We start from the raw sequence: 26,067 nt of genomic DNA on the forward strand, positions 1-26,067 counted from the left end.
CCAACATTTGAAATGTGAGTAGCCATTATGACTCCACTGTACCAGTTGGTGTCCCGTCCACGTTCAGAAATAGGGCATCTTCTTGAAACACTCAATACAACGTGCGCCAAGTGCTTTAGCACCACATGCCTTCTGTGCTGTCTCTGTGTGTGTCTGTGACAGCTGTGGGTCTTCTTGAATGAGGGGCACTCAAATTGGCTTTCAAGGAAAAACTGCTTTTGAAGAGCTGTAGAAATTAGATTGTCAGCAGAGTTACATTAATTTTTAAAGCTCCAAAGAGACAAGAATCAGAGATGAGGTCATCAGCCAGCAGCCCTTTGCATTCTCGTACTTGTAGTTTTATGTTTTCTACTATAGGCATAGAATTTGAAATCCAGGCATGTAAAGTACAATGAGCCAAAGATCCAGAACTGTCTGAAGGGCCTACACTTGACATATGGCCAATTGGCAGCTAGGAGCGTTACACCGATAGGTATGAATCTGGGTCTAGGATGACAGGGATAATGGCTCTCAAAGAATGCACTAGTCAATGTGGGGCCAGTATGAATACTTCTTGATTGCATGACGGGGTGCAAACTCAGAAGACAGTTGCACGTTCTGTACACATCACTAGTGAGGCCTCATCTGCAGTATTGAGCCATCATGCATGTCGCATCTAAAAATACAATGCAAAATTATCCACGCGTCAGTCAGGAATATAGTCAGACACCTTCATTTAGGGGGACAAAGATGTGCAAAAACCAATAAAACAATGAGGAAACAGGTTTTCCCCATCCACACACTCAGGATCTGTAATTACATTCCTGTATCCATCAGAACCGCCCAAAGGATGCTCCAACTTAGGAAGGAGCTGAAGATGCATGCTTTTAAAGATCACTACAGCACAACAAAGTAAAGAGTTCATCTCACATCACAGAACCCAGACCTCCCACCCAGATTCACTTTCTGGTTGGATCTCTGCCTCTGACCCTGTACAACACTCTGCTACGTTTCAACTATGTGTGTACTTTACAATTACTGTCAATGCGAATACGATTGCACAGGGTTCAAGAGACAAGTCCGACCTGTGGAGGCTCCATATTCTTGCAATGTCCAGGGAAGGCTATGTGTGAAGAGGCATGAATGAGAAACAGCAGAAGCTGTACACAGTGCATTTGGCAAGCATTAATTTAGTAATGGGACCCTCCGACAAAAACAGACAAGAGGCTGGTAGCTGGTGATGCTCTGAAGCAGAATTCACTGTGATGGAAATAGTAATGTAAGTAAAGCAGCAGAAGTGACAAGGATAGGAGTAGATATATTAAAATGGCACGAATTAATGCCTGTGTCAGTAGTGCTGAGTAAGCACAGTTAACTTGGGAGACTCTGAGATGAGGTTGACCCTCTGAACTCTATTTCTGGGCATATGTAATGTTTCTGTGCTATGCCATGAGGCAGGGAAAAGGCTGGGGTCCTTGTGTCTTGCAGTAGGACAGAAAACGTGCATCTGCTCTTCAGGTAGGTGATAAAATGCTGCAAGGCCAATCAAGCCATTTTGGCATTTCCTATGTGCGCTGCAAGGTAAGGATTCTTAATTTAAGCTGATGGCTGCAGATAGGACCCAACTGCATTCTCTTTTTAGAGAATTGTTCATGTTTTAAACCAGCAGACTGCAAAACAGAGCAGGCAAGAGAAAGGCATCAGGGGTGTTTGCAGAAGAGTAAGGGAAATATGGCAAAACAGTGAATAGGGAGTAGGCAAAGATGAGAAAGAACCTTCAAGATTGAGATAAAATGGAGGGAGAGTATGTTGGTGGATGAAAGAGTCAAAAGCTGAAATTAAGAGCAGAAAGCCTTGATATTCTACAACCTCGGCTTTCACCCTTGATACATGCGAGCTTCTCCTTGGCATGTGGCAACGATGCATACAAGCTTCCACTCGGCAATGATACATGTGAGCTCCTGTTAAAAAAAAATTGGCCCACCTACACTTTCTCTTTTACAAATTAAGCTTACTGCCACCCCAACAGTGCCCCCTATGTCTCCCTTCCTCTTTCAGCCTCCAGTAGTGTGGGGCCGATTTGAAAGTTTTGTGGCTGATTTTAGTTTCTAGTGTGGTGCTAAAGGCAGCGGAGGTGATGGCCAAGCTGCTGTTACCAATGATAATGGAATGTCAGCAGAGTATCCCACAGGCTGCAAGTTATACAGGGTGGGTAGGCAGTTCCCTCAGCCGCCCTCTTTTTTTGGTCAGTTCCCCTAGAAAGTGATCAGAAAGTATCTCCAAACGCACACAGGGCAATGTCTAATAACAAGTCTGCAAGCTGGAAAATGGGAAAATACTCCTTTTTGATTGGCAGAATCACTCATTTTCCATTCTGACCAAGTGTTTCGCTAACACTCTTTCTCGTGGCACTAGCCTTTGTGTATGTATGTATGTATGTATACATGTATGTGGTATTTCTTTAGAAAGAACCCAGCCAAAAGGCAGCAGGCCACTTTGCGGGATCAAAGAATAGCTCAAAGTCAACCAGAGGTGGGCGAGTTAGCTGGTTCCTGGGATAGTAATGCTTCGTGGAGTAGGGTTCTTTAAAGCAGTGTTTCTTCAATGTGTAAAATTTCCACCTGCAGGGGTTCCACCTTTTGTACAAAAAATTAACCTATTTGTTCTATATTTCATTTGATTTTTAAGTCAAGGAACTGTCATTAACTGCGTATTTGGTACTCACTCTGCTGTATATTTTGAGAGCCAGGCCCTGGCAGTGTAGTGGTGGAGTAGACGCTAGAGGTTCCCTTCACCATGTCTGAGCCTTAAAGCATCATGAAGCCAACCTTCAGTGAGGTAGGACCGTCAAACTCTCCTTAAGTTATCATTGGATCTGCTTTTAGGTAGATAGTCGATCTCAAAACCTTATTCCAGTGATGCTGAGGGATATGAAATCATCAGACACCGTTTAACGGGCGTTCGGTCTCACACAATGGGCAATTTCTATAGGGTCACTGGAAAGTCCACTAAGTTGTCCCTGTCCCCCACAGATATGTAGTGTCTCCTACGCCCCTGGAAGGGATTCCTGCCCTAGTACTCAGCGTCATCATGAGGCCTGTGGAGCCAGAAGATATAAACATGCCATGAGCGTTACGAGCCGTGGTACAGGCTCTGAGAGACTGGGCAGCTGCACTGTATACAGCAGGTGCTCCGATGTGCACAAGCAACAAGTACACTGTAAACAGGCTCTAAAATGGCAGAATCGCCAAAATTGAGGACAGTTTTTGTTCCGTCTTGGCAGCGTTGGCAGCTACTTTAAGAAGCTGCTGGACACACATATCTTTCATTAAAAAACTATTAAAAAGTACAACTTGTTGGTAGTTTTGAAGAAGATCAATTTGTGTGGCTAATTTTTTCAAACTCTTCTTAAACAGCTTTAGATACAAAGAGCAGGGAACAGAAGTAATTTCTATGCATAGATGTGTGAACTTTGGTGAAACAGTATGTTTTCTGCGTGTGTGTGTGTGTATAACACTAACATATAGCAGATGTTTATTTTGAGAGGTATTGACTGACTTGGTGTAATATCTTCTCCCGTTTGTATATGTTAAGGGTGTGTCCTTTTCCTTCATCGGAAATATAAGTGAAGTGACAGGCTATCTCTTTACCTGGAATGAACCCTATTCATGATACATCACATCAACAAACTCTTCAAAGCGGCCACATTCTACCTGCATGCACTAAAGAAGATTTAACCACTTAAGGCACAATTTCTTCTAAAATCAGCACCTCAAGTCTTCATGCTTTCAAGATTGGATCTTGGGAATGCTGTACTAGCAGGCATTCCTAGCACATTTCTCATGACACTGAAACTGCCCTGCATGTTGCAGCCAGACGTATATCAACAACTAAGAAATTCAACCAAATCTCCCCTTTTTCTCACTGAGTTACATTGGCTTTCCATAGAGGTCAAAATAAAGTCAAATTCGCTGTCTTCTTAAGCTCTCAATTTCAATTCTACGTCCTTTTACTCCAGGATGCTGAGTCGGACAGTTCCAAAGCTTCAGAACTACTCACTCTCAAAATCAATCCTTTTCAGGTGCTTTTTTTCTTCAGTGGAACTCCTTAGGGCAAGCGAAGAAATAAACCTATACTGATGTCTGTTCGCGAACAAATAAAAGCACATCATTACATCTTACATGATACTTTGCCATTGAATTCCTGCTTCTGCAAACCACTCCTCTGACTGCTTCAATGGTTTTAGTTATTGCTCCAAGCTCTCCCAGTCTGTTTTCTCACTAACTTTCTGATTCTCCCTCCCCTTCTTCTTTCTTTCATTGCCCTCACACATTCCTACCCTCGCCCTCCTTCTCTCTCACAATGATCCTCCTATCTCTCGTAGGTGGATCTCTGTTATGAAGATCCTCCTTCTGTTCTTTGCCTATTCTTTATTACCCCTTTTTTCCTCATTTGACCTTTCACTATATTGCCTTCTATGTCTTTGAATGCCTCACTGCTCCTGGACCTTTCTTTTTGCGCTTCTTGCATATTCTCTACTCAACTCTCTTTAATTTTTGATCTTTTTGATCTTTCTCTTTTCTTCCTATCCTTCCACTTCACCTCTACATCTTCCTCCTCCTACCCCTTCTTTCTCTCTCAGCACTTTCTCGTCTTCCGCCTCCTATTCTTGTTTCTCCCTTCTGTCTTTGCTCTTGCTATCTGTGTCTCTCTTTAATCCCCTCTCCATCTCATTCCTCTCATCCCATCCTTTCCTATCATGTACCCAACCTTCCTTCCCTCACTTTTCCTCTGTTTAACCTTTCTCCCATTATTCCTGCTCTGCCAATCCGACTCCTCTTTGTCCTCTATGATGGTCTCTTGTTCTACCCACTTTCCCTCCCTATCTTCTGCCTTTACTTACTCTCCCTTCCTAAACCTGCCGCCCCTGCCCCACACCGTCACTTCCGTACACTCTTTATTCCACCATCGCCCTCTCCAACCACACCCTCTTCCCTCTTATCTTCAATTTGCTCTTCTTGTCCTTTGTCTTCGGATCGTATTTCCCTACTTCCTCCTGGATTTCCTCCTACTTCTTTTTTACAACCCTCTTCCGTGCTACTCTCCTCTCCTCCATCACTTCTCATTTTCCCCAGCCTCTACTACCCATTTAATCCCTCTTTTCTTCGCTTACCTCCTCCACCCTTCTCCCTCCCTTTCACAATCTCTTGCTTGCCCTTACTCTCTTGTCTTCCTTTTCCCCTCCTCTAGTTATTCGAATTATTGTTACTAGTTATGTTTAGTTGATCGTCTCATGCATCTTTTAGTACGCCACCTGTTGAACATTTCTCTTCTAGGTTATCTTTAAGGCCTTGAGTCAGTGATGTTCTATGTAAAGCACTCTCATACGTCTTGATGTCCAGCGCTATGTAAGGCTGTCAAATAAATAAATGTTATATATTAATGTTCTTAAAATTATGTTTTTATTTGCTCTTTGGTAGTGTCATTTTATTACTGGAGTCAATTCATATTACATTACACCTAGAAAACCTCAAATTTTATTTAACATTTTGCATCTGTTTGTAAAGTCTGCAAATCTTCAATTTTTAAACTGACTCCTAATCATTAACATAATAATAAACCAATAAACGGTTCTACAAGGAATTTTTCTGTTTGAGTGCGGTGCCTACAAATGCACTAAATAGCTATCAGCTTAAAAATAAAAAGGTGTACATTTTATGAGTGACACCTGCACATGTCGGAGAGTAACATGTTGGTTGTTATTTGTCAGAATAATCTATCCTTAAAGAACAGAATAATCTATCTTTGAAAAATCTTAAGTGCTGCAAAGTTGCTTCTGGGACCACTTTTGTGTTAATGCCTATTGTTTATGGCACGTGTGGCCTTTTTCACGCCACGGTTAGGCAATCTCAGATGCTTAATTTATTCCTGTATTGCTGGGTAAATTCAGTCATACTAATGTAGCTTTGAGTCATGAAAAGATCAGAATCAGAATATAATAATCATATTCGTTGTATTCTAACTTTTAATCAGTGATCAAATGGCATTTGTATCGTATGGTTGAACATGTTCTAAATAAATAAACACGAATTTATTAAAATTATTTAGGAGTGCCTGAGATGGGGTTGCGATGTTCTTTCACCTGGTAAAATCCAGGACCCTGAGTTTTCTACTAGAAATGGGGAATGACATGAGGATTGTTGTGCTTTCTCCCCATAAATCCGCATGTCAGTATTCACTGGCTCTCTTTCCCCTATTACATTTCAGCCGGATTGAGAAGCTGAGTGGAGGCTTTATCGCACCAGGCAATTACAAGATGTTGTTGACTCCACACCACGTGTAATTGCGAACTCCATGCAAACAGATGTTTCAAGGCGAAAGAGGTTTAACTAATATAACATATGGGGCGGAGGTCCACAATTCAAACCTTGAAAGGGTGAATGCAACTTTACTTACAATTAAAGTTTGACTTGATTTCATACCACTGCTACTGGGATATCTCACCTGTTATCTTCTAATGAAGTATAATAAGCCTTTAATAGAGATGTCTTGCAGTTTCTCAAAGCAGCCTGAAGAAGAAATTGGGTACTAAATTATAGCTTAACTTTACAACGCATGTCAATATTTACGGCTTTACATAAATACAAGTGTACAGAAAGATGTGCTAGTTTGACTATTCAGATTTACAGCCAATCTGGTTTTTTCTTGAGTAATAATCAAAAACCCAAGTTTATTCGGAACAATTAAATGATTAGAGTATTCCAGTGTAATGCTCTTAACTCTTGCTGTTCATTGTTACAAACTCGGTGAAAATGTAAGAAATAAAGGTGAAGTGTGGTAGGTTAGCATGCACAAAAAAATCTATTGGAATTTCAGGGTTCTTCATATCATTACTGAGACAGTTGAGATTAACAGGAATACAAGAGTGAATGTTTGCTTTGCGTTAGTATGCCTCTAAAATAAATAAACGATTTACTTCAATATGAATGAAAGGAATATGTTATAATGGTTCATGGCTGTAAATACAGTTCTCCAGCACTGGTATCTTTCATAGATTTACATGCTGGAGCGATTCTCCACTAGTAGGGTAGGATTGTCCCGGTACATTTTTAAAACAGCAGTCTTTGGGTGGAGCCTGGCCTCGCTCAAGATGCCACGTCATAGAGAGGCTCTGCCAAGCCAGACTAATGTTATCTTATTAAGGGCTATTTTGAAGTTACCAATCTAGTGGAGAGGGTGCTTCTTCATACCAGCGCAACTCAGTGAATATAAAACTGCAGCCACCTGATGATGCGTCCAACCTCCTGTGGGTAATTCCAAGCTGTACCCCTGCAGCGCCACAGATGCGCTACAGGGACCAATGGCCACCCATCTTTACACCTACTTGCTACCCAAGGCTGCCACTGATCCTGCTGGTGCCTGCTGAGGCTGCCGAGGCTGCTGATTTCTGATGCAGTACTATTACTTTTTTTTTTAAAGATGTTTATATTAATTTCACAGTAATAGATGTCACATATACATTCCAATCGACTCTATGGCAAATTCCACAATACAGTAAGGCCAATAGGGAAGAAACAATAGTTACAGTCATGGCACATTCATGTGTCGCTCTCCATTGCGTTGCATTTCCATTTTCACTGTAGGGGAAACACGCAAGTCACCCCGGTAGGCATTCCACTTGCCCCAATTCTTGTCCCATTTCTTAGGGCATCCTCTTGCTTTAAACACCTCTTTTTCTGCTATCATACATTTGTCATAATCTCTGATCCACAGTCTGAGTGGTCTATCCGCTGCCCCCACCTCCTCGTAATCTCCCGTTTAACTAAAGTGTATCCCAATGTTGTCAGTTGTTGTTCAATCTCTGTTAGGTCGGTTTGTTCCCACATGTTAAGGAGCCCCAATCTTGGCGTAATGGTGAATTCCTTCCCCGGGGCATTTTGAATATGACCCGTGACCCCTTTCCATACCGGTCGCACCTCCTGGCAGTCCCAGATCGTGTGATAAAAGGTTGCGTCCTGTTGGCAGCCACGAAGGCAGAGCGCACTCGTTCCTTGAACCTATCTTCGCTAGTGTCAGTCCGGTCAGGTAAGATCTATGTAAGATCTTGAGTTGGATAAGTTGGTAGTGAAGGGTGATGGCGGCCCCTCGGGGGGACATTAGTGCCGCCTGCCAGTCGTTATCGTCAATGTGTCCAAGGTCTACTTGCTACGTCTCCCGAAGTTTATGGAACGTGTTTGGTAGATTGTTACTTAGTTTTTTGTACGTAAGTGATATGGCTTTGGTGAGCAACGGTCCGTCAAGTAGCCTATCTTCCATTGGGGACAAATCCCGTTTGTCTGACCAGTCAGGAAGAGCAGTGGTGAGGGCGTGTCTGATTTGTAGATATCTAAATACTTCTCCTTCGGCCATGTCATATTTCTCTCTTAATTCTCCAAAATTAAGAAGCGTGCCCTTCTTCACCAGATCTCCTATTGTGGAAATCCCAATGAGATCCCACTTTTCAAACCTGGGTTGGTGACACAAAAGTCCCAGTCGTTGGGTGGACCACAGTGGTGTGGCTTTGGTGAGGACATTTAGCCAGCCAAGACGGGAGTTTGCCTTGTGCCATATTGCCACTGTGTGGGCTGTTGGACCAACGTATCGCCCATTTCGAGCCTTTGAGTAGAGTGTTCCCAGGTGTCCAGCGCTCCCCACTTGTTATTTGTCTAACAAGTATGCTGGGTCAATTGTATTGAAGTCAATGTATTGACTTCAATACATGCAGTGCCCTTGTCAGTAGAACGTCAGCAGGAAAGGTATACTGGAAACTTCTCTTTTCGGAGGTGTTGCAGGGACTCCTCACCAGCACCATACATGACATTTAGACTTCGAATACTCACCACTGTCCTGAAACTCGATCATCATCAGTGTCCTTACACTCGACCATGACTGAACTCAAGTCAACCGTGCTCGTAAAGCAGGCAGTGAAACACGTGACAGCAGACACAAATAAGTAAGTTAAAACCATCAACACAGAATTGGCTGCTTTCAAGAAAAAATTGGATGCCATGGACCACAGGGAGACGGATCTATAGTAGAAACTACTGTCGACCCTAGAATGGCAAATAAGTTGTGGGATCTCCAACGGAAAATGATTACAATTCGAGACTACAGCAGTAAAGACGATATGAGTGGTTTAGGAGTGTGGAAAAAAGAGGTTGGAGATAGCATGCAAAAAAGTTTTGAAAAAGTGCCTCCTGAATCTGCTCTGCAGGAGGGTTTTCATGCTGAGAAGCTTTTTCCTCCTTTGAAGATGGCTGCTTTCTCCATAGTTACCTTATCTCTCGATCACTTGTCTCTGTGGAAAAGCAAGGTAGCTATTGGTGGGCATCACCGATTCCTGAGACTCAGGGTCCAACCCTTAACAAAGATGGACTGAAGCTGCTAGAATCTCTATGAGTACACATAATAATAGCAAGTGTTCAGAATTAAACATTTATAAGTTTGTGTTTTCAAATAGATGTGATGAAATAGTGTATTGCTGTGTTTTATTTTGATTAGAGGACACCATGTTATTTTAAATATGTCTTGATGATGATCCTGTTGTATAAATTGCGTTACAATATAAATAGTACAACAGTAAGCATATAAAAACCTTTTAGTATGCTAGTATTTATTGTATCTTAGTTTATTAAATATTTACTCACTTCTTGGTAAGGTGCTCCTTTTTTCACTTTGCTTTAGATCCTCCATGTCTATGATAAACCATGGTTTAAAATTTCAAACACATACATTTCAAATGTATTTTTTAGGGTTTGTGAGTAATGTGATGTAATGTACATTTATTTTGTATAGTGTGCAATTACCCGAAGGTGTCTTAGCACTGGCTGATGAGCATCAGAAAAAACAGTAAGACGAGAGCAGGACACTAAGCTTAGCTAGGTGATTCAACAAAAAAGCCAGGTTTTTAGCTGCTTCCTAAACTGCAGCAGCTTGGATTAGGGAGCATAGCGTTAGAGGCATAGACTTCCACAGTCTTCAAGCACAGAAGGAGAAAATCCTGCCACCCCATCATGCTTTGTTTTAATCTGAGGAAATGTAGCAATCTGACTGAGCTCGATCTCAGGTTTTGGCTGGGAGCATAACAGGAGAACACTTTCGGAAAGTATACTGGTCCGGTCCGATGAAGAGCCCTATGGAGCAGACCAAGTGCCTTAAAATCGATCCTCTTACTAACTGGGAGCAAATGCAGACCCCACAATGATTGAGAGATGGGTGCAAACTTGGGACTTTTCATAAGCCTTCTAGCAGCATGCTAGCAGCTGCATTTTATAGGCATTGACGTGTTTCACCTGTTGCTTATGAGCACCCATGTACAAGGCATTACAATAGTCTATCTTTGAGATGACGAGTGCCACATCACTGTTTTTGTAGTTCCAGAGGAATGAACGGAAAGATGTTTTTGAATGTCCTGAGCAGGAAAAAGCACGTAGAGGTGATTTGATTTATGTACTCTGAGAAGCATTGTTCGGTACCAAAAATGACTCCCACACTTCTAGCTTTTTGAGCAGCAGGAGAAGGGAGAGGGCAAAGATCAGATGCCCCCCATGACGAGTTCCAGAACGTGGAGTGATTCACGAAAAGCAAGCCCTTGGTTTTCTCTGAGTTTAGCTTCAAGCAGTGTCTTTGCATCCAGTTTGCAATGTGAGACGTGCAACTACAGAAATATTGTGCCTCCTCTTCGACATCAGTTGATATAGACAGCACAATTTGTGTGTCGTCAGCATAGGAAAGCGAGTCTTATCACAAATGGAAACAGTGGAGTTTTTTGAGCAAACCAATAATCTATATTTCATAAGCCATTGAGGTGCACACATGGGTCAATTAAGGAAACACTGTAAGTCAGAACAAAGTGGGAGCCTACCACCTGAAACTAGAATTTGACTGCTATGTTGTTTGAAAAGAACAGACTGAGAGCCTGACTTAAAGTTGGATATGTCAGAGATAATGTCCGCCTTACACAAGCGCCATAGGATATAATGCATTTGTGATACGGTCAGCGCTGTCCGTGTCATAGTGCTTTTAAAGCTTTTTTAAACTTTTAACCATCTGTACGGCAGCTCCTCTACTTAACAACATGGATAAAGACATTGGCAAAGCCAATGGCTCTCGTATGAGCGAGACAGATTGGCTTTGACAGGGCTTGTTTCTTTTAAACTCGCACTGCAAAGAGCTAGCTAAGCCCTGTGTTTCAGGTTAGTTTACTATCTAACTTTCTATTAAATAAGGACAGTAACTTAATGTTGCAATCTGATAGAAATGTGCGTGTTTGTATGCAAATGCATATGTGGGTGGGGGGTGTATGTGTCTGTGTGCACTGGAGAGTTTTTAGAAGAGTTTCTCTTTGTAATAATACACCAGAACCCAAAATAATGTTTTGTTTCTGACTATAAATGACTATCCAATGTCAGGGGACATTATGAGGGAAAGATAGTGATTGGTATTTTGGCATTCCAAATGTGTATATTGGAATTAATTGAAGAAACGTTTGAAAGAAAACGGCAGTATAAATGAAGCATATGTAACATAACATAACGCGTATTTGTAAAGCGCACGTTCACCACTACGGGTATCTTGGCCCTGAATAACAGATGTTTGTTGTTACCCAACTCAATGGTACTCATTTTATCGACCTCAGATGGATGAAAGGCTGAGTGGACCCATCAATGCAATGCCAGCCCTTTCATAAGGTCAAGGTAAGGAAGCAGTTTTAATCGGCAGCACAAGCAGGAGCCAATATTACAAGGAAAGGTTGGATTAGCCCATATTTCTGCATGGATGTGGCGCGCTCCTGAATCAGTAAATATATCAGCCAGCTCCTAAATGCATCGGGCGGCAATCACTTTAGATACGGCCCGTCAGTGATTTTCGCACTAGAGGAATGCTATTGCAGAACCTACATTATGTTAAGTCAGCAATCTGAGGCAACCGAACGCAAAATAGACTAGGGGGCAAAATAGCACACAAGCAGGACTTTCGCGAGTTTTGCAAAATCATGTCTGTTGATGCCTAAATAATTAGTCACCTGTATTATTTAATGAATCCTACTGTGTTTATTTTTATATGTTGACACCACCAACTAACAGTTACACACTCAAAGTGCGTTTTTAAGGAGAAAGCCCCAGTTTGTACTCATGTCACTTTGAGATTTTGAAAAACATCAGCCATACACAAAAGAGTTTACACAATTTAATTACTAACTTATTTTTTATAAATGACACTGTTTAGTTTAACATTTCAGTAATTCAAAAAAACTCAATTAGAACAATGATTTAAAGCATAAATACATCATTTCTGTTAAAATGATACACAAAAGACATTACCTTTAAAGAATCCACAAGTTCTAGAGTATGCTTTAAAGAAATTAAATTGCTTATTTTTGCATCCGCTGCTTTATCCTATTGAGAGAAAGAAACATGGTTTGTGTTTGAGTATGCATAAGAAGAATAAGTTGCTTGCCTTCAGTAACACTTTGTCTGATGGATACTCTAACTGCAGATTCCTCACATTGTGAATACCTCCAGATGCGAGACTGGCTCTGGAGAGCTTTTACAGCACTTCTTCGACTCATCAGCACGTGGTATCAAGTGGCTCCATGTCTGCTTCATCCCGCCCCAGAAGAGACACCAGAGCCACATGTAATCAGCATCCTTTCACACTGACATCAGTTTCTTTCAGACGCCATTGGACACAAAGCTTAACAACTGATCTGATATGTCAGTGTGCAGATTCCTAGATTGGGACCTTTCTAGGTGAAAATGATACCATTACAGTGGATGGGGAGGTGGGAGGGTGATGAGGAATCTGCGAATATGTTATGTTATGTTATAGTGATTTGTATAGCGCACGGCTGCCCCAGCCAAGGGGCGTCCCGGCGCTGTGAAGAGACCAATTGCAGAGAGATTAAAGGCGCAGAGGTATGGAAGCAATTATTGAAAGAGATGAGTTTTGATGGCCTTTCTGAAGGCCAAAAGGTCCTGCATGCCACGGATAGATTCCGGAAGACTGTTCCATAGCTTGGCAGCTAGGAAGCTAAAGGATCGGCCGCCTACTCTAGCCAGTCTAGATAGATTCTTCACTTTGTGAATAAATACCAAAACACTAACTTTCAAGGTTGTGGGTCTGTGGAAGGGCGAAGTCCAAAAATTCCTGTAGTTCCAAACAGGCAGCATGCCCATCTAAATGGACCTGTCTGTCAAGGATATAGTGCTTCATGAATGTGTGTACTGATGTCCATGTAGCACCTGACAGATATCCAGGACCGGCACTCCATGTGCCAAAGCCGTGATAGCAGACTTGGCTCTGGTGGAATAAGCCCTCAGACATCCAGTTGCGATTGACATCAAACAGGTCAATCGCAATTTACCAATTGCTCGCAGACTGCCACTGAGTAGCTTCTACACAATTACCTGTCAGAAGGCTTGCGAATATACAGGAGTAACAGCCTTCAACACGAAGGCTTTACCACGAAATGCAATTACAACGCATTTTTTACATCGGAATTACTTTTACCATGCTAGTCTTTACCACGCAAGACTTTACAAAGCATATATTTTTGTTTTGGGGACTATGTGGTAAGTAGTGCATATATATGTTAAGGGTAATTTAAAGAGGGGGGGCGAAAAGTAACCCTGTAATCAACATAAATGTAATTTTTTTAAAAGATATGTATATTACGTTTAGAATAGTGTTTAAAGATTTATTGTATAATTTCTTAACAGTAGGTGGCAGTGTTAGAGTGTGACTGGATTTTTCTGTAAGTGTGGTAAAGGTGTGCGTGGTAGTAAATTGCGTGGAAAAGGTATTTCAAATGTGAGTGAATGTAAATGTGTGGTAGTAGCATACGTTTTAAAATCTGGTTGTAAAAATGTGCATGCTAGGGGGGCGGAGCTTGCAGGCAGCGAGGATGGCCGCCTGATTCCCTAGCTCCGCCAGCGCCACCGATAATCCTTAATTATCCTTCAGCAAAGCAGTGCATTTGGCTCCCTTCCCGCATCGTTGCCCGTCGGAAGTGACTGGGAACCTTCTGAACCGGCGGCGCAGGTGAAACGCTGGCCCACACGGCGACGGAGTGTTGGGGATCAGACGGGAGGCAGCAGGCCGCAGACCGCGGTCTACAGTCATTCCTGGGTCCGGGTGACGTCGCAGTGCGTGCGGCTGGGTGAGGTGGGCCCGCCCCTACGCACCGAGTGCCGCGTTCGAAGTAGCAACATCCTGGCCCGAGAAAGACCCCCACACTGCGGACCCGACTGGATGAGGTGGGTAGTCCCGCGACAGGACTCTGAAGCTGCGGGGGGACGGCGAAAATAGGCCGATCTGCGGAGGCGCCATTTTGGGGCCTCCGGCGCTGCCGGATCGTATCGGCTGCATTGGTGTGCCGAGTTGGGCGGGGGCACGGCGGTGACAGTGAAGCGGCTGACTGGTGACCCTGCGAGGTTGGAGGCTGGCGACGGAGGAGCGGCTCCCCTCCCTTGAGCGCCGGCGGCCTCGGCGGCTCCATTTGCAGGGTGTCTCTACCGCTGGGCCCTGTCGGCGGCATCACGCGCAGGGGCTCTGTCGCTCATCCTCCAGATGAACTCCCCCGCAGGCCAAGTCTCACGCAAAGCGGGGGCCGCATAGACGGCTCGGACAGATGGATGCCATAGTTGTTTGGGGATCTGTGTCCTGGTTAATAGCGGCGTATCAGAAGTAGGGCCCGATTTGTGGGTCGACCTCCCCATCTCATATCAGATCCTGTTGGAAGGGCTGGTGCGGGTGCCCGCCGAGTCGCCGTGGACACCGGACCGGGAGGTCAGTGGCAGACACTGAGCTGGACCCAAGGTGTACCTCTGAAAGCGCAGCGATCTATCTTATATCCCCCCCTCCTGGGAAGCATACTTCTCCTGCTGAGAACTGCAGTCATTGACTACTGTGCATCATGGGGAAAAGGGATAAAACGCAGAGTAGACTCCCTTTTTCGCAGAGGCGGCTGCCGACACAGAGCCCTCCCGCCCAGCGCAGCGAGGACGCAAGATCGGAAGACGCTCAGGTGGCGGACTCGGACCTTAAAACGATGCTCCGTTCAATGGAGCCGAGTATTCAATCAAGTATAACCGCGCTGGGATCCAAGATGGACGCCATGTCTTACAGGATGGACCGCATGGCGGAACGTCTCGATAAACATGCGGAGAAGCATGATACGGCTGAAAGAAGGATCACAGAGGTGGAGGAGGCACAAACGGAGCTGGATACTGCTCACAGGAGAGTGGAGACCCTCATGAGATCCCTACAGGATAAGACGGAGGATTTGGAGGCGCGGTCTCGTCGCTGTAATCTCAGAATCACGGGCCTGCCGGAGTCTACTCAGACTGGTAAGATGGAACTTTTTGTGGAGCGGCTGCTCACCACACTCCTAGGGGAAGGGGTGTTTTCGGCAATGTTCGTAGTAGAACGAGCGCATCGATCACTGGGCCCACAGCCGATGCCGGGGTTGCCTCCTCGGCCAATTATAGCAAAGTTACTCAACTATAGAGACAGGGACACTGCACTCAGGCTCGCACGGGCCAAAGGGGAGCTACAATTTGAGGGCTCTGCTATCTCCATATTCCCGGATTTCACGGCCAGAGTGCAGGAGGCACGTAAGCACTTTGCCCCCCACAAGAAGCGTCTCAGGGAAATGGGCTTAGACTATGCGATGCTGTACCCGGCCCAACTACGAGTAAACAGGCAGGGCCACTCACACATTTTTACGGACCCAGCGGAGCTCCAAAAGGCCTTGAAAACCTGGTCTAAAGAAAAGAGGACTGGTAGGGCGGACCAACAGATGGATAATGACAAAAGCCAACTGGATGATCAGGAATGATATAGGGGTGACTACTTGTTGGAGGGGTGGCCCCGCAGTGGTTTCTGATTGAGGCTGAGACCCATTATTGTGTGGGGGCTTGGAAACGGGCGGACGGCCCACAGCACGCACAGGATGCTTTCTGCAGATAAGTGATGGTTGGGATCTGGGGGGGTAGAGCCAGCCGTTCTGAAGTATTAACAGTAAAAGAAGGATAGACATATGGCACCTTGCTCCCCATTGTCACTCCAACAACGATGGCGCCTGCTCCAATACTAGGGATGGAGAGCTGGACATTGATCTTCTATAGAGTACAACGAAGTGGTATTTGACTTTGCTTTGATTGTCGAAGGGGTGGTGCATGGCGGGGGGGGAGGGATCATTCCGTCGGGTAGGGAAGTTGGTACAGAGAGAGCGCTGACGTGCGACCTTTGCCTCCGAGCGCATTGCTTTTGTGGGTGTTGCGAATGTTGGCGGGATGGGTGGGTCGGGGACCGGCAAGGCCAAATTGGGGAGGGTCTGCTGTGGGAGGGGGGTGGGACTTTTGGGAATGTTGTTGTTGCACTGTTGTACTATTTGACTGCCACTGTGACCAGCATTGTCTTACGCTCTGTAGCAATATGCGTAGATCTGGCGCACACATGCCGCACACACTACACTTTCGTTTACTGACTCGTTCTATGAGGCTATTGCACATTAGCTTGAGGTATACGGCATCTTATTTTGCAAATGGCTGAGGCTCCGACACAGGCGACGACACATGCCGTAGACTCCTTGAGGGCATTGACATGGAATGTGAGGGGCCTTAATGACTACCGGAAGCTTAGAAAAGTCTTATGCTATTTACGCAGACACCACATTGATCTGGCACTCCTACAGGAGACACACCTACCACTCACTAGCAAAATGCTCACGGCTAAAGGAGTTGATGGTTGTAGTGTGGCGGCGGGATTTACTACACACTCCAGGGGGGTGATCACTTGGGTCAATCCACTATCTAAACTGAAACTGACGTCCCTCGAGGCAGACTCGGAGGGTCGCTATTTAATTTGTAGATGTAATGGTAAGGGGCACGATCTTTTGGTGGTGAATGTCTACGGCCCTAACTATGACTCCCCTGAATTTTACACTATGCTAGCTCAGAGGTGTAGGGCACATAATTATTCCAAGATGCTTTGGGGGGGCGATTTCAACTTGGTGTTTAATCCGGATTTGGATAGGTCGGCAGGGCCCCCCCCCGAAAACCAACGGCTGCCGCGCTAGTCATGCAGTCCGAACCAGTTAAACTAGACCTACTAGACGTATGGAGAAGCCGACATCCCTCGAGAGGTGGGTACACACACTATTCGGCCTATCATGATATCCATACTAGGATTGACTATTGGCTGGCTTCACAGTCACTCACCCAGAGTGTCAAGGGGTGCCAGATATTGCCACGCACTCTATCGGATCACTCTCCTCTCCTACTGATACTGGAAACCCCTATTAAAAGTATCCCTCCATTTACATGGCGCTTCCCCCCGTATTCACTGTTGGATGAGGTTTTCAGGGGAGAAATGGCTGAAGAAATCAACAACTTTTTTTAGCTCAATGTGGGAACTGTCGACAGTTTCCAAACAGTGTGGGAGGCGTTCAAGGTTTTCATTCGCGGATTAGCAATGTCCAAACACTCTAGTGTCCTTAAATCCATAAGGCAGAGACTGCAGCTCTTAGAAACCCAGCTATCGGTCTTGGAATCGAGGCAATGTGAAGAGCCCGAGGGGGATGTCGCTGAACAAATTAAACAGCTGGTCACCGAATACAACGAAGAGGCGGACAGGGAGGTGCAGCATATGGGTAAATACGCAGTTGCTCGCACCTATGGTGAGGAGGAACGACCGGGCTCCCTCCTAGCTAAAATCATACGTAACAAAAGACGGCCGCTACTGATTGGGGAACTGGTGTCGAGCTCAGGGAGGGTACTCACAGACGAATTAGATGTTATTGGGGAATTCGAGACTTACTATTGTGGTCTTTACAAGTCCAAATCTTCCGGAGTGGAGGAGGAAATTGATGATTATCTAAGCTATATAGCTATGCCTTTACTATCCAACTCTCAGAGGGAGTTCCTCATGATGCCCATTCAGAAGGAGGAGATCGCTGAAGCGCTCGAAGGGATGCGGTCCGGAAGTGCCCCTGGGGCAGACGGACTAACAGTGGTCTTCTACAAGGCTTTCAAAGAACAGCTGCTACCGTTTCTTTCCACCCTCTTCGATGACATATGTGTGGAGGGTTGTATGCCTGACTCTATGAGGGAGGCCCTACTTATTACACTACTGAAACCTGGGAAGCCCCCCAATGAGTGCGGCTCCTACAGGCCGCTATCCCTGATAAATGTAGACGCAAAATTGTATGCCAAGGTGTTAGCTACGCGCCTGGCTTTGCTCGCTCCGGAGCTGGTCGCGCCAGAACAGGCTGGCTTTGTCCCCAATAGGAATCTTACCTACAACATCCGCACTGTTTTGGGGACAATGCAACACGTGAAACCGGAGAACAAGGCCTTGGCGGTTTTCCTTGATATGGAAAAGGCCTTCGATTCGGTGGAGTGGCCCTTCATGTTGAGAGTACTAAGGAAGTTTGGGCTAGGCGAACCCTTCCTACAGATGATCGGTGCCTTGTACCACAAGCCTAAGGCCAGGTTGCGCATTGGTGACAGGGTTACAGACGCTTTTGACATAGGCAGGGGCACTAGACAGGGCTGTCCTCTTTCCCCATTGCTATACGCCTTAGTGGCAGAACCACTGGCGTGTGCGCTCCGGGAATACCACCGGAATGAGGGTATTAGCTTCCCCACGTATAAGATCTGTGTTTCCACGTACGCAGATGACACATTGTTGTACATTCGGGACCCAGAGACAAACCTTTCTCCGGTGCTGAGGGAAGTGGTCCGGTTCGGAGCCCTTTCTGGGCTGAAGGTGAATTGGAACAAATCGGTGGCATTCCCGCTGTCCCCGGTGACACAGCAATTTGACATGGAGTATCCTTTACAGTGGTCTACTGACCCGGTCAGATACCTGGGGATCCAACTACATCCGGATCCAGACATTTTGGTGCGGGAAAACTATGGCGTAGCATACACTAGACTGGTCGAGGATGTGGATAGGTGGTGCGGTCTTCCATTGTCCCTTCTGGGGCGTATCGCCCTAATGAAAATGATAGTGTTGCCCAGATTTTTGTTCCTCTTTAATAACATCCCGGTGATTCTGTCTAAAGCCTTCTTCAAGACATTAACTCAGACTCTTATAAGACTTGCCTGGGGTGGTAAACAGCCCCGAGTTCAATGGAGAGTTCTCATGCTTCCGTATGACCAGGGTGGACTGGGTGCTCCAGATTTGGAGAGATACTACCGGGTTGCACAAGCAGCACACCTGCATACGTGGATCCACGGGGATAGTAATATTCCACACGTGATATTGGAACGTTTGTTTGCGGATCCGCTCCCCCCTCCTGCCACAGTATTCCAGCCGGCTACTCGCCGTGTGGGTTTACTGGATTCCATAACGACAACAAACCACGCCTGGCACGCATTGGTGAAAGAACAAGACTGCGTACTGCTGTATTCCCCTCTTACTCCAATAGAGTGGGCCAGATGGCTGGCGCCGTTGCGTGAGAGCGCCCTAAATCAGTTGGGTATCTCCACGCTGGGAGACCTGTTCAGGGACGGAGTGGTTAAATCCTGGGACCAGATTGCACCCACCGGTGTAGCGGTCATGCTATTACAACGCTTTCATTTTCATAGAGTGCGTGCCGCATTCCGGAGCTTCTGGGTCCAGACATGGCCGAGCCATCGGAAATACCAGAACTAACGCACAAGTTACTACTTGTGTAACGATATATCTGTAAGAGACATTAGTTAGTATTAGATTCCTTACCTTAGAATATCCCCAGGCGTCAGACTGGATCCGGAAATGTTTGCGTAGCAGTACCCTTGCGCGTCGGTAGGCGTCGTCTGCGGCTCCGCGTCCGTCGTCGGCATCGTGGGCGCCGTGATGACGTCGTCGGAGTACTTAGACGCCGCCTCCGCGTGCTGACGTCAGTTCTTAGACACAGCTTTTCCTCGCCAGAAACGCAGAGCCATGTTAAAAACCAACACTGGTGCCATTGAAAGTAGGGCCCTGAAAGGGGACAACCCTAACCCTAGATATTGGTTCGCAGAACGGGGAGGATGGGTGGGTCGGTAAGGAATCTAATACTAACTAATGTCTCTTACAGATATATCGTTACACAAGTAGTAACTTGTGCATCTGACAGAGACACGTTAGTATGAGATTCCTTACCTTAGAATAGATACCCCAGCAATACCAACCCCGGTGGTGGGTCTGCGAACCAATAATCACACCAGAAAGTCCTGGAGGACAGAACGGCCAAAGAAGCCATCCCTCCGGACTTGACTGTCCAGGCAGTAGTGTCTTGCAAACGTGTGCAGCGATGCCCACATAGCTACCTGACAGATATCCTGTAAGGGCACACCCCGGCCCAGGGCAGTTGTAGTTGCTGTGGCTCGGGTGGAATGAGCCCGTAATCCAACAGGGGGCTCCTTTATAGCCAAGGAGTAGCATGCCTGGATACACAAGATGATCCACCGGGAGATGGTCCTCTTGTGCACCGCTTTCCCCTTCTTAGCGCCCACGTAACCAACAAAGAGTTGGTCATCCACCCGGAACTGGCGTGTGCGATCCAAGTAAAATGAGAGCGCACGTTTTGGGTCCAGACGGTGGAGCCGCTCTTCCTCTTTAGAGGGATGCGGTGGCGGGAAGAAGGTTGGCAAGGTGATAGACTGCCCGATGTGGAAGGCCGTAACAACCTTGGGCAGGAAAGATGGTTTGGTACGCAGCACCACTTTGTCCGGATGGACAGAAAGGAAAGGTGGAGTACAAGAAAGGGCCTGGAGCTCACTCACTCTCCTGGCAGAGGTGATGGCAACCAGGAAAGCAGTCTTCAAGGTCAGAAGGCGAAGAGGACAGTTGTGAAGCGGCTCAAAGGGAGCGCACATCAGAAACGTAAGAACCAGGTTCAAGTCCCACTGAGGCATCACAAACGGAACAGGAGGAAACGTGTGAGTGATGCCCTTTAGAAATCTATTTACAATAGGGGACTTGACCAAAGAAGGTTGATCAGGTAGCCTCAGAAAGGCCAAAAGGGCAGAAAGGTAGCCCTTGATAGTGCCCAGAGCAGAGCCCTGCTGGGCAAGAGAAAGAAGGAAGAGAAGAACCTCAGAAAGAGGGGCAGCAAGAGGATCCACAGCCTTTGCTGTGCACCATGCCACAAATCTGTTCCACCTGCAGGCGTATACCGACTTTGTGGAGGGACGCCTGGCTGCTAGAATGACGTTACAGACTTCAGGAGGCAAGTCAAATGGCCTCAACTGTCGCCGCTCAATCTCCAAGCATGGAGGTGGAGACTGGACAGGTTCGGGTGGAGGACCGTCCCCTGCTGCTGCGACAGAAGGTCCTCCTGAAGAGGCAGACGAACCGGGGGATCGACTGACATACTGAGTAGCTCTGGATACCAGTACCTTCGTGCCCAGTCCGGAGCCACAATGATGACTTGGGCCCGGTCGCGCTTGATCTTCTTCAGCACTCTGGGCAGAAGTGGTATAGGCGGAAAGGCGTACAGTAGACCGCAACTCCACTCGCGCCGAAAAGCGTCTCAGAGCGAGTGCCGCCTTGGAAATTCCAACGCGCAGAACTGATGACATTAAGCGTTCTCTTCGGTGGCAAATAGATCTAACCAAGGCTCTCCCCATCGCTGAAAGAGGCCTTGCGCCACGTCCGAGTTCAGACGCCATTCGTGATCCATCATGCACCGACGGCTGAGCTTGTCCGCCCTGGCGTTCAGAGAACCCGCCAGGTGTTGAGCCACCAGGGTCACGCCCTGGCGTTCCAGCCATTGCCAGAGGCGCAGAGCCTCCTGGCAAAGAATCCACGACCCCACCCCGCCCTGTTTGTTGCAGTACCACATGGCGGTGGTGTTGTCCGTGAACACCTGCACTACACACCCCCTGACAGAGGGGAGGAATGCCTTCAGCGCTAGACGAATCGCCCGTAACTCCAACAGGTTGATGTGGAGCCGGGCCTCCGCCGGAGACCAGAGGCCTCTGATCTCCGCCTCTCCCATGTGGCCACCCCATCCCTGGAGGGACGCGTCCGTCACAACTACGTGCTCCGGTTGGGGAAGGGAAAGGGATCTGCCGCTGACCCAATCGCGGTCCGTGAGCCACCACTGCAGCTGTCTCGCACTGCCCTCCGAGATCAGGACGTGGTCGGATAGGTTGCCCTGATGCTGGGCCCACTGAAACTTCAGGTCCCACTGCAGAGCCCGCATCCGCCACCTGGCGTAATGCACCAGCAGGATGCAGGAGGCCATCAGCCCCAGAAGCCTCAGCGTCAACCTGACCGAGACCCGGGATAATGGCTGAAAGATGGGAATCAGAGCCTGAATATCCCGGACCCGCTGTTCGGGTGGATAAACCCGAAACCGCGCCGAGTCGAGAACCGCTCCGATGAAAAGGAGCTTCTGAGAGGGGCACAGGTGTGACTTTGGCACATTGATGGAGAACCCCAGCCGGTGCAGGAGGTCTGCCGTAGTCTGGAGGTGGCTGACGACTGCCTGGGGCGAGCCCGCCTTCAACAACCAGTCGTCGAGGTAGGGGAAGACTGAAACCCCTACCCTGCGCAGGTGAGCTGCGACCACCGCCATCACCTTCGTGAACACCCGTGGGGCGCTGGTAAGGTCGAAGGGGAGCACGGTATACTGAAAGCGCTCTTGGCCTACCGTGAACCGCAGGTAGCGCCGGTGGGCCGGCAGGACGGGGATGTGGAAATAAGCGTCCTGCAAGTCCAACGCTACCATCCAGTCTCCTGGGTCCAGGGCAGCTAGGACCTGAGCCAGTGTCAGCATCTTGAACTTCTCCTTCCGGAGGAAGCCGTTGACGTTCCGTAGGTCCAAGATAGGGCGCAGGCCCCCTTTGCCCTTCTTGGGTACCAGAAAGTAGTGGGAGTAGCAACCACACCCTACTTCTGGCCCAGGAACGCGCTTGATGGCCCCCTTGGCCAAGAGGGCCGTAACTTCCTCCTGCAGAAGTCGCAAATGATCCCCCGATACACGGTGGTGCTGCGGTGGCATGGCTGAAGGAGTCGCCTCGAAGGGGAGGGAGTAGCCCCTTCGGACGATCTGCATCATCCACCTGTCCGAAGTGACGGTGCGCCAGTGGAGGTGGTGATGGCAAACCCTGCCCCCCACTGGCGTCACATGGGCCTGAAAGCACGGACTAGGAGGGTTTTGAGGCGGATGCTGCGGGGGAAGGTGTGGACTGACCTCGCCGTTGTCCCCGACCGCCGGTACGGCGGTTTCCACGGCCGCCACCGCGTTGGGTATTACCCTGCGGAGCGTGGCTGGCAGCACGTGTGGGTACACCCTTTCCGTGGCCACGAAAGGAATGATAAGCAGCCGATTGCTGGCGCGGGCCGAGAGGCCCAAGGACTTGGCCGTAGCCCTGGAGTCCTTAAAGCGCTCAAGCGCATGGTCTGCTTTGTCGCCAAAGAGGCGACGGCCATCGAATGGCATGTCCATCAATGTGTTCTGGACATCTGCCGAAAAGTTGGCGGACCTCAGCCAGGCGTGGCGTCTGACCGCCACCGTCGTTGCCATCGCTCTACCTAGCGAGTCGGTGGTATCCAGCCCACACCGGATGGAATATTTGGCTACATCCCGGCCCTCCACAAGGGCTTGGCCGAGTTTGGCCCGTACCTCCAACGGACACTCTGGCAGCACTTCCGGAGACCGTATCCCACAGAGAGTGGGTGTAACGGCCCAAGAGGCATGCGGTGTTGGAAGACCGCAGACCCAGACTAAGGGATGAGAAGATCTTTTTACCATACTGCTCATACCTCTTGGATTCCCTGTCCGGCGGGGCCGACGGGAACGCGGTCTGGGAATTGGAGGCCTGGATGACCAGGCTCTCGGGGTGGGGTGGGTGGACAGGAAACATGGGTCGCCCGGGGCTGGGCGGTGGCGTCTGGCCACGTTCCTATCTACGGGCGAACCCGTAGCGGGCTTGGACCAAGTGCCCAGAAGAACGTCGGTCAAGGCCTCATTAAAGGGCAGCAGAGGCTCGGCTGAGCTTGACTGCGGTTTAAGGACCTCTGTGAGGAGATTAGCCCTCACGGCCGCGACGGGGAGCTCAAGGCCCAAGGCCTTGGCAGCCCTCATCAGCACCACACCGTAGGTTGCCCCCTCCTCCGAAGCCACGGTAGGAGGGGAGACAAAACCAGTGTCTGGAGAGGTGTCCAGGCCACTGGCCTCCCCAAGGTCTCCTGCCCAGTCCTCATGAGACTGACACTCTCTGGTCAGAGGGTCCTCAGACCCCTCCCAGTCCTCTTCATCACCCATCTCCTGAAACTCAGGGTTCTCAACCAATGGGGCCTGTTCATAGAAGTGAAACTTGCCAAACGACGTCTGGAGCGGCGCCCATCGGGGCCGTCCCGGCGCCTGAACAGGAACGAAGGTGGAACCGGGGACGGCGCCGCCCGAGGACGGCGCCGGAGGCAACACCTGAGGGTCCGACGCCGGGGAGGTTGTGAGGTCCACCGGCGACGAACCAGAACCCAAAGGAGGTCCAGCGGCGTCCTGCGGCGCTGGGCCCGAAGGCGCCGGCGGCGCCGGAACAACTGAACCCCTCGGCGCCGGGCCCGAAGGCGCCGGCGGCGTCGGGATAACGGGAACCTGCGGCGCCGGGCCCGAAGGCGTCGGCGGCGTCAGGGCCGCAGCACCCGACGGCGTCGGGCCACCCCCGACCCGCTAGGGGTCCCAGACGGGTCCGCTGGGCCCGAAGGCGCCGCGGAGCCCGTCGGAGGAGAGAGTTTCCTCGACCTCCTCCGGCGTCACGTTGAGCCCAGGGACCAGAGGGTGTGGGGCTGAACGCGGCGCCGCGACTCCGACGGAGCCGCGTGGGTTGTGTCACCCAAACCCCCGGCCGCATCGCGCGAGCGTCGGGGGGAGTCCGAAGAGCGATGACGCCGCTTGGACTTCTTGTGCTTCTTACCCGACGACTTCGACCCGGAGGAGTGCGGCCTACTCTCGGAGCTGTGGTGGCTTCGAGCCCGCGACCTGTCCCTCGACCTCCCATGGGACCGAGACCTCTCGCGGCGCGGGACCGACTGCCGGAGTTCAGGTCGCCTGCGGGACCGCTCCCGCCTGGCTTTCGAAGAGAGGGCCCGGCAGTCGGAGCAGGCCTTGTCGTCGTGATCGACGCCTAGACAAGTTAGGCACAGGTGGTGAGGATCCGTGACCGACATCAGGCGGTCGCAATCCTCGCAGTGCTTAAAGCCGGGCATCCCTACGGCACCGATCGGAGTCGAAAGATTTCGAGAAATGATCAAAATCGATCAAAAAAGTTAGTCAAAATTGACTAGGGTTACTGCTTTTTCCAGATCTGCGCTTGCTGGCGCGGAAAAAAGAAGAACTGACGTCAACACGCGGAGGCAGCGTCTAAGTACTCTGACGACGTCATCACGGCGCCCACGACGCCGACGACGGACGCGGAGCCGCAGACGACGCCTACCGACGCGCAAGGGTACTGCTACGCAAAAATTTCCGGATCCAGTCTGACGCCTGGGTATATTCTAAGGTAAGGAATCTAATACTAACGTGTCTCTTTCAGATGTATGTGATTAAAACACCCTCGTCGCGCAAACTGATCACACACTTATTTAAAATAGGATTCCAACACAGGGAACAGCAACTCTTGAAGGCCCGCCTGGACTGGCAGCGTGATTTGCAAATGCAGATAGATGATTCAATGTGGAAATACTGTTGTCAAAACACCAGGAAACTGTCGCTTAATGCTAGACATAGATTAATTCATTTTAAATACCTACAACGCGTATATTATACTCCAGAACGCCTACACAGATACGGACTCCGATCAACTTCCGAGTGTGAACGATACCATGCCCGTGTAGCGGACTTCATGCATATGGCGTGGAGTTGCCCTGGTATTAATACGCTTTGGGAAGACATTTTCTTGGAATTAGGCCAGGTATTGGATACAGAGCTCCCTGTTGACCCTGCGCTAGCACTGTTGGGATACTCTAAGATACCTCCAGTGGCAATACGTCGCCTGGCTGATATAGGCCTGCTGATGGCCCGGCGAGTTGTTGCACTTTGCTGGATGCGAGGCCCCTTGCTGA

At 48.5% G+C, this 26,067-nt stretch overlaps 1 protein-coding gene across 1 annotated transcript in view; it reads right to left on the bottom strand.

The window, feature by feature from the left end:
• The window catches only part of MSH4 (mutS homolog 4), a 1,513,152-nt gene that overhangs the window by 794,651 nt on the left and 692,434 nt on the right, over nucleotides 1–26,067 (bottom strand). The window contains exons 10-11 of the mRNA XM_078673412.1: nucleotides 12,342–12,416; nucleotides 6,484–6,548 (exon numbers count right to left, since the gene is read on the bottom strand). Coding sequence (XP_078529538.1) covers nucleotides 6,484–6,548; nucleotides 12,342–12,416 — 140 coding nt within the window. The remainder of the gene's footprint in view (nucleotides 1–6,483; nucleotides 6,549–12,341; nucleotides 12,417–26,067) is intronic.

Source organism: Lissotriton helveticus, chromosome 1_2, assembly GCF_964261635.1.
Source record: "Lissotriton helveticus chromosome 1_2, aLisHel1.1, whole genome shotgun sequence".
Lineage (NCBI taxonomy): Eukaryota > Metazoa > Chordata > Amphibia > Caudata > Salamandridae > Lissotriton > Lissotriton helveticus.